A 10001-nucleotide genomic window follows, 5' to 3' on the forward strand; every position below is an offset into this window, starting at 1 on the left:
ATGTAAAACAGAAGAAAATTCCCTGATGGTGCAGTATTGTGATTGATATAAAAATAAATATCAAGGTGCAGTGTGCTAAATACTCACAAGTGTAGAGTGAGCAATGTTCCCATAAAGGTTTCTTTTTGAATGGCAGCCCGTTGGACCGTCAGACAGGTAAGTGGAATGGTAAGTGCTGGAGACCTTAAATGAATAACATAAACACGGACATAGTGCAGACTGTACAAAATCTCTTTAAAAGTAAGTGTATGTGCAATGCACTCACATGGTATAAAAAGGTAATAAGCGTTTAGATCACACAGGTCGGATCTCAGCAATGTATAAGCTGCTCTCTCAGTCCCCCCTCTGCCTCGGCGGGCGTGCGTGTCACCGGTGCGTCTCACCCAAACCAGAAACCGGAAGTGACGTCATCTGCTCTGGGGGACTCCGATCCTGTGGGAGTTTTCTCTCGTCAGCCTCACTCTACGCGTTTCTCCGTATTGCGGTTTCCTCAGGCATGTCCCCAGTGCCAGCTAACTAGTCCGAACGGACAAAAACCAGCCCCCTTGGTTCCTCTATCCTTGGTGTCCATTCCCTTTGAGAGGATTGTTGTAGACTTGGTAGGACCTCTGGAGCCTTCTGCGAAAGGACACAGGTTTATTCTCGTAATAGTCGACTATGCGACAAGATATCCTGAGGCATTCCCCCTGAGGACAGCAACGGCGAAGCAAGTAGCCAACAAATTGTCTGAGCTGTTCTCACGGGTTGGACTTCCCCAGGTTATGTTGACAGACCAAGGTACAAATTTTATGGCTAAACTGATGCAGGATGTCTTAAAATTATTAGAGGTCAAGTCTGTTCGGACATCGGTCTACCATCCACAGACTGACGGATTGGTGGAAAGATTTAACCGAACTCTAAAAGGTATGCTGAGAAAATTTGTAGATTCAGAGAAGAGAGCCTGGGATGAAGTTCTCCCTTTTCTGCTGTTCGCAGTGCGGGAAGTTCCCCAGGCCTCCACGGGGTTCTCTCCATTTGAATTATTGTATGGCCGCCAACCCCGGGGAATCCTAGACCTCCTAAAGGAGTCCTGGGAGGAACAGCGGTCTCCTTCTAAGAATACCCTGCAATATGTACTAGACCTTATGAAGCGCCTAGATGTGGTCGGCCATTTTGCTAGGGAGAATCTTACATCAGCCCAGGACAGTCAGGAGAGACATTACAATCAGAATGCTCGCATGAGAGTGTTTCACCCGGGAGACCAGGTGATGTTATTATTACCCAGTTGTGAGAGTAAACTCCTAGCCAAATGGTAGGGCCCATTTGAAGTACTCCACCGCACGGGTTATGTGGATTACGAGATCGCTCAACCAGGGTCCAGGAAGGGTAAACAAATTTACCATGTGAACTTGCTTATAAACCTGGAAGGTGCAGCGGTCTCTATTCATCCATCCGGTGGAGGAGGAAACGGACCTGTGTCCTCAGCCCCCACGGAAGAACATCTTGGGTGACGATAAAATCCCAATGGGTAGACAATTGTCCTCTGAACATAAAGGGGACTTGTTAGAAATAATTACACAATTCAATTATGTTTTTTCTGATTTACTGGGAAAATTAATTTAGTTTCCCATGTGATAGAGGCAGCACCTGGGCTAAAAGTACGTTCTCATCCTTACAGGTTGCCTGAAAGCCGTAAGGCCCTGGTAGAGAAGGAGGTATAAGAAATGTTACATTTAGGCGTGATTGAGGAATCATGCAGTGACTTGTGTAGTCCACTAATTATGGTCCCTAAACCCGATGGGAAGGTAAGATTTTGTGTGGACCTCCGAAAGGTCAACGCGGTATCCAAGTTTGACGCATATCTGATGCCAAGGGTGGACGAGTTAATTGACGCCGTTGGTAACGCGGAATATATATCCACGCTGGACTTAACAAAAGGATACTGGCAAATACCTTTAGAGGAAAAGTCCAAGTGCAAAACAGCCTTTGCCACTCCCATGGGTCTATACCAGTTTGTGGCAATGCCATTTGGACTGCATGGAGCCCCATGGATAAAGTACTGAGACCTCATAGGGCTTATGCCACGGCCTACCTAGATGACATTGTCATTTATAGTAAATACTGGCGGGCCCATCTAAATAGGCTGAAAGCGGTCCTCAAGTCGCTAAGAGAGGCAGGGCTCACAGCCAACCATAAGAAATGTGCCTTAGGTAAGGCGGAAACCAGGTACCTGGGGTATGCAGTGGGTGGTGGAAAAGTAAGGCCACTAGCCGATAAGGTAGCTGCCCTGAAAGAAGTTCCAACCCCCCAAACAAAAACGCAGGTACGCTCCCTGTTGGGTTTAGCACGGTACTATCGGAGGTTCATCCCCAACTACTCGGAAGTTGCAGCCCCACTAACAGACCTCACAAAAAAGTGTGCCCCTACACAAGTGGTATGGTCAAGGGAGTGCCAGAGAGCCTTTGAGGAGGTAAAAAGGTGTCTATCAGAGTGTCCCGTCCTTAGAAGCCCAGACTTCAATAAGCCTTTTATTGTACAAACCGATGCCTCAGAGATAGGGCTAGGGGCAGTGCTCTGGCAACGGTTTGAGGAAGTGGAACATCCGATCCTTTTTCTGAGTAGGAAATTGTTCCCAAGGGAAAAAAACTACTCAGTAATTGAGAAGGAGTGTCTTGCAGTAAAGTGGGCAATCGAGGCCTTGACGCACTACCTGGCGGGAGTCCATTTTACATTGGTAACAGACCATGCTCCATTAAAATAGTTAAAGACTATGAAAGACTCCAATGCTAGGTTGACCAGGTGGTATACGGCCCTCCAACCCTTCTGGTTTGAGATTCAGCACATGCCTTGAAAAGAGAATGCCAATGCTGATTTCTTTTCTAGAGAAGGGGTGGATGGTCGGACTTCAGCCTTGCGTTGCCCCAGCCGCACACTAACAGGGGAGGAATGTGACAGGGTGAATGAACGTCACCAGCTCTATGCCTGTCAGACGTATGTGTAGGTATGCAGTGCAGCAGTGAGGAGGTTACATTTCAGCTGGGAAGCTCCTGACAATTAGTTTGATCCCAGCTGCATAATCAAGGTGTGTTAAAAAAAACCCAGGCTGCCCACACATGAAGGCTGGCTGGTGAAGAGATAGGACTGAAACGCTGAAGTAGATTACTGCTATAAGGTCTGTCTTCAAACTGCCTGTTTGAGGAACTGTTTTTTTTTTTTACTTGCTGAAAAGAAGCTGTTTTGTTTTTGTGTGCTGTATTTTTAAGGCTCAATAAATAAGCCTTATCCAGAAACCCCACGTGTGGTTGCGGGTACCCTGCAACAGTGTCCCTACCCTCACCCGACAATGATCGTAGCAGCGGAAGGGAGTCCGTGGTGATGCACCAACCGACGTATCGCCCCAGCGAGCCTGCAGAGAAAGCCACACCTACCTTCGGTGCTGAGCAGTGGATGGAATGGACGGTGGCCTTCCCCCTCCCGCACACCCTTCCCCCCCCCCCTTGTTATTTTTTATTATTTTAACATTTTGCTGCCATATTTCTGTATGATCCTGGATATATTGTGTCTATATACTTGGTCCAACCAAAGAGTTCTTGCAGTATGGTCAATTGCAAATTTCCATTTTTGTATTGTTTTATCACTGGTTTTTTTTTTTTGGTACTGTATGTAGACATTGTTTTTTGCCTCATATTCTTTTTTTCCCTATGTTATGCTGGAAAAATCCAATAAAAATGTATGTGAAAAAAAAGAGTTGAATAATAATAAAAAATGCAGACAGTATTATCTATTACTACAGAACTGATTTATTTAAAAAATAAAAAAACATACTGTATAAGATTTCAAATGTTTTGCTGCTTTAATTGGAAATAGAAATATTTGTTTCTTTCAAAAGTTCTTCTTGATCATTAATGATGAAAACAGATTACACAATAATGAGGTTTACTTTCTGTATATTGTGCCATGGCTGTTGGTACTGAAAATGTGCCTATTTCCTCTGGAACTGTAATTGGAGGAAGTTGTAAAGAATGAGTCATTCTACAGTAGACTGGTTGGAACATCCAGGTATCATATAAATAGGCATGGTCAAGACACAGAAAAGTTAGAGATAAGGAGATAGCTCTAAAGAAACTTGGTTTAGGATACAGTGAAAACAACAATACAGCAATGAAGAGATTACTTCTGCTGCTGTCACTATCTGTTACATGCTCTTTTGCTTTTCCTGCAGTTCCAGAAACAGACAACGAAGAAAGCTTAGCTGAGGTGAGTATGTTTATTTCATAGATAGAGATGTACCTTACTATGGGATTTGCTTAAAGCTGTTCTGGTTCATGAAAGATTGTAGATTTAAAGTATTATGCAGGGAATATGCTGTGATAGTTTTGTGTGGTGATTTTACCTTTAAATAAGCTTGATATTCTGATACAAACCTTAATGACATTGCAGAATTGAAATGAATAATGTAATTACTGTTGTCTTCAACGCCATCACAATACAAAGAAATAAATATTGCACAAGACTTAATATTTACTATAATGGATGACACTTATTAATAGGAAGACAGACATTTTATACAGAAAATTGTTTTGTGGGACACTTTTCTCTTAAAAACTGAAAATACCTCTGTAGTAATACAAGCATTAGCTGCATGTCCAGTACATTCTAAATATGCAAATGAAAAAGAAAATACCTCCATACTCTTCTTTGACATTTTTACAGGAATACCTAAAGAAATACTACAATCTTAAAACAGATGGAAGCCGTCAGTCAAGAAAGAAAAACAGCATCCCCTTTTCTGAAAAAATCCGTCAAATGCAAGAATTTTTTGGCTTGGAGGTGACTGGAAAACTGGATGCAGATACCATGAAAATGATGAAGCAACCCAGATGTGGTGTTACTGATGTCGGTCAGTACAGCACCTTCACAGGAAGGCCTGTGTGGAGGAAGAAAGACATTAGATACAGGTAATTTATAGACTATTTGCTGAAACGTGCAGTGTGTGATGGCTTCATGAGAATGATTAAATTAACTTTTATTGTTTCTTTGCCAGAATTTTAAACTACACACCAGACATAGCAAGAGCTGATGTGGATACAGCCATCCAGAAAGCCTTTAAAGTTTGGAGTGATGTGACACCCCTGACATTCACCAGAATCTATGATGGAGTTTCCGATATTGAGATTTCATTTGGAGCACAAGGTATTTGACATATAAAAAATATTTACTAAAAATTATGTTGAATTCTTAAATTTGAACTACCTAGTTATGTAAACATATATATTTATATATGAACAAGCTCCTCACCCCTACCACATGCAGCACTTATCATCTGAGATAGACTCCAAAAGACTGTTCATGGTCACAAGGCTCAACAAAGTATCCGGCTGCTCCTCGTTCTCTTACCGTGCACCCCAAAACTGGAACAACCTACCGGAGACTCTCACATCCACCACCAGTTTAAGTTCTTTCAAATCTAAGGCTATCTCACATTTTAATCTGTTCTGTAACTGTTACATAAGCCTCTAATATACATCTTCTTTAACTGTGCATTCAATGTCTTGTACAGTATATAATGTATACCCTGTTCATTTATGTAACTGTATTTGTAAACATGTATTAATTGTCATTTTAACTCTATGCCCAGGACATACTTGAAAACGAGAAGTAACTCTCAATATATTACTTCCTGGTAAAACATTTTATAAATAATATATATATATATAATTAATTTCCCAGTGCATGGTGATTTTTATCCTTTTGATGGCCCTCGTGGTACACTGGCACATGCATATGCACCAGGAGATGTCATTGGGGGAGATGCACACTTTGATGAAGATGAAACTTGGACAACTGGATCTGCTGGTGAGTTATTATTTACTCCACCCTAAGGGATTGATATCTATATAAACACATATAATGTTGAAACGTTTCTTTATAGTAGTACCTAATGTATTATTACAGCCACAGTGTAGCAAAATAAATTGAAAACATTGGTTGAGATGGTGTATAAGGGTTTACTAATCAGATTCTTGCAATTCCAAAATGACATTAACATACAGTAAGAGGCTTGTAAGCTGAATCATTCTAAACAGATGGGAACACTTTGTAATGGCAGTTCTTCATCAGCACATGCAATTGTATAAACTCCATGAAAAAACTGCAGAATTAGCCCCCAAAATGTCCTGTGGAAACTCATGTTGTCTTTATCAAAGTACATTGTAATATATTAATAAATATTTTGTACATGTGTTTTTTGCCTAAAGGTTTCAACTTGTTCCTTGTGGCTGCTCATGAATTTGGCCATTCACTTGGACTCGACCATTCTAAAATCCCTGGTGCTCTAATGTACCCGACCTATTCCTATGTTAACCCCAATGCATTCAAACTTCCAAGAGATGACACCAATGGAATTCAAGCACTTTATGGTAAACAGGTTTCTGTGCAGTCATTTCATTTTATCTATCCATTTACCTTTAATTATCATAGAATACTACAGTTCTATATTTGAAATGTCGCTAGGATGTACAGTATATATTACACTTCAAAATAAAATTAGCTTACATACTATCACATATGCTATATAATTATATAGCATATGGTAGCATATTAGTAGTGAAATTACAGTTATACTCTAGTTCATATTGAAACCCTGACATTGTTAAAGGTGAAATAATTTTATGGCCTTTTATGTTTTCCTGTTCCATACCTATAATCCAATACCGTGAACAATTATCTGTCTTTCATTTATTTTTTGCTACTGTACTTTTCCATTGTATATACTCACATACTTTCCTATTTTCCAATAGGAGCAAGAAGAGATAACCCAACAGGACTAGCCAAGCTAACTATGCCAACAACCTGTGAACCAAATATAATTTTTGATGCCGTGACCACTCTGCGTGGGGACATTTTATTCTTCAAGGAAAAGTACTCTCTAGTTTCATAAATTATCAGACATTACTTATGTTTTTGTACCGTGATTTGTAAAAAACAACCAAAATAGATTTATAACACCTGAATGGTTCCCTTGTAGCAGAATTAAATAGGCTCTGATATAGAAAGTACCAGCAGAAGTAACATAGTTTATTTGAAACTTTACTTCAATTTGCCATATGCAATTTAATATTTTTTTCTATAATTTTTTCATGAAATGTAACATTGTTAAATAGGGGCTGATATAATAAACGTAATGAAGCCAGACAGCATCAAATACAAAGAAGCTTTTTAACTCATTCCTTTTTTTGAAGTGAAACTTCTTTCGTGGCACCTAGTCCTGATAGAACAAAACTGGATAGATGGGGGCGAAATGTGAAACGGAAGTGACGTCACGTAATGTACGCCGCTCCGCTCACACGTCCCCTGTCACATGCGGCGCCGCCAGCGCCGCTCCTAATTGCCGCTCCTAATCGCCGCCGCACCCCCACACACACCCCCACACACCCGGCTGCTGAAATATGCGGCGGCAATAGCCGACGCCGCTCCGAACAGCCCGCCTAACTGTTCCACGACCGCTGCCATGCCGCGCATGCGCAGTTGTGATGGCGCCGCTGACGGACGCCACACATGCGCAGAAGCAGCTGGCAGCGGCGTCGTTCCACCCACACGCTCCTTCAGCCCTCCACTGACGCGGGCGTTCGCGGGCACAGGACGCATGTACCCCGCGGGGGTGTGTGTGTGTGCAGAATTTGGGTGTGGGGGGGGGTGTGTGTGCAGAATTTGCGTAAGGGGGGGTGTGTGTGCAGAATTTGCGTAAGGGGGGGGGGAGAGAGGTGGTGCGCAATGTTACACCCCGCCCCTGGCTGCAGCTGGACACACACACTGACTGACCCCCCCACACCCCCCCACACACTGACTGACCCACCCACACCTCCCCACACTGACTGACCCACCCACACACCCCCACACACTGACTGACCCCCCCACACACCCCACACACTGACTCACCCTCCCACACACTGACTGACCCCCCCACACCCGTTCACACACTGACTGACCCCCCCACACCCCTCCACACACTGACTGACCCACCCACAACCCCCCAGACACTGACTGACCCACCCACACCCCCCACACACTGACTGACCCACCCACACACCCCCAGACACTGACTGACCCACCCACACCCCCCCCCACACACTGACTGACCCACGCACACCCCCCCACACACTGACTGACCCACCCACACCCCCTCACACACTGACTGACCAACCCACACACCCCCACACACTGACTGACCCACCCACACACCCCCACACACTGACTGACCCACCCACACACTGACTGACCCCCCCACACCCCCCCACACACTGACTGACCCCCCCACACCCCCCACACACTGACAGACGCCCCCACACACCCCCACACACTGACTGACCCCCCAACATCACCCCACACACTGAATGACCCCCCCACCCCCCCACACACTGACTGACCCCCCCCACACCCCCCACACACTGACTGACCCACCAACACCCCCCACACACTGACTGACCCACCCACACCCCCCACACACTGACTCACCCACACCCCCCCACACACTGACTGACCCACCCACACCACCCCACACACTGACTGACCCACCCACACCACCCCACACACTGACTGACCCACCCACACACCCCCACACACTGCCTGACCCACCCACACACCCCCATACACTGATTGTCCCACACTGACTGACCCACCCATACCGCCCCACACACACTGACTGATCCACCCACAACACCCCACACACTGACTGACCCCCCCACACACTGACTGACCGCCACACACCCCCACACACTGACTGACCCCCCCACACACCTCCACACACTGACTGACCCACCCACACACCCCCACATACTGACTGACCCACCCACACACCCCCACACACTGACTAACCCACCCACACACCCCCACACATTGACTGACCCACCCACACACCCCCACACACTGACTGACCCCCCCACACTGACTGACCCACGCACACACCCCCACACACTGACTGACCCACCCAAACCCCCCACACACTGACTGAACACAGACTGACTGACCCACCCACACACTGACTGACCCACCCACACACCCCACACACTGACTAACCCACCCACACACCCCCACACACTGACTGACCCACACACCCCCACACACTGACTGACCCACCCACACTGACTGACCCACGCACACACCCCCACATACTGACTGACCCACCCAAACCCCCCACACACTGACTGAACACAGACTGACTGACCCACCCACACACTGACTGACCCACCCACACACCCCACACACTGACTGACCCACCCACACACCCCCACACACTGACTGACCCACCCACACCCCCCCACACACTGACTGATCCCCCTACACACTGACTGACCCACCCACACCCCCCTACACACTGACTGACCCACCCACACCCCCCACACACTGACTGACCCACACACACACCCCCACACACTGACTGACCCACCCACAACCCCCACACACTGACTGACCCACCCACACCCCCCACACACTGACTGACCCACCCACACACCCCCACACACTGACTGACCCACCCACACCCCCCCACACACTGACTGACCCACTCACACACTGACTGACCCCCCCACACCCCACCACACACTGACTTACCCCCCCATACCCCCCACACACTAACTGACTCCCCCACACCCCCCCACACACTGACTGACCCCCCCACACCCCCCCACACACTGACTGACCCCCACACCCCCCACACACTGACTGACCCCCCCCCACACACACTGACTGACCCCCCCACACCCCCCCACACACTGACTCACCCACACACCCCCACACACTGACTGACCCACCCACACCCCCACACACACTGACTGACCCACCCACACACTCCCACACACTGACTGACCCCCCCACACCCCCCCATACACTGACTGACCCCCCCACACCCCCCCACACTGACTGACCCACCCACACCACCCCCACACTGACCGACCCACCCACACACCCCCCACACACTGACTGACCCCCCCAAACACACCCTCACACACTGACTGACCCACCAA

The 10001-nt window shown here is 46.7% G+C and overlaps 1 protein-coding gene across 1 annotated transcript in view; it reads left to right on the forward strand.

The window, feature by feature from the left end:
* The first annotated feature begins 4047 nt into the window (after positions 1–4047).
* The window catches only part of LOC142490302 (matrix metalloproteinase-18-like), a 15598-nt gene continuing 9644 nt past the window's right edge, over positions 4048–10001 (forward strand). Inside the window, exons 1-6 of the mRNA XM_075592410.1 lie at positions 4048–4236; positions 4693–4937; positions 5024–5172; positions 5710–5835; positions 6237–6398; positions 6780–6900. Coding sequence (XP_075448525.1) covers positions 4141–4236; positions 4693–4937; positions 5024–5172; positions 5710–5835; positions 6237–6398; positions 6780–6900 — 899 coding nt within the window. The 5' untranslated portion in view covers positions 4048–4140. The remainder of the gene's footprint in view (positions 4237–4692; positions 4938–5023; positions 5173–5709; positions 5836–6236; positions 6399–6779; positions 6901–10001) is intronic.

This window comes from Ascaphus truei, chromosome 3 (genome assembly GCF_040206685.1).
Source record: "Ascaphus truei isolate aAscTru1 chromosome 3, aAscTru1.hap1, whole genome shotgun sequence".
Taxonomy (NCBI): Eukaryota; Metazoa; Chordata; class Amphibia; order Anura; family Ascaphidae; genus Ascaphus; species Ascaphus truei.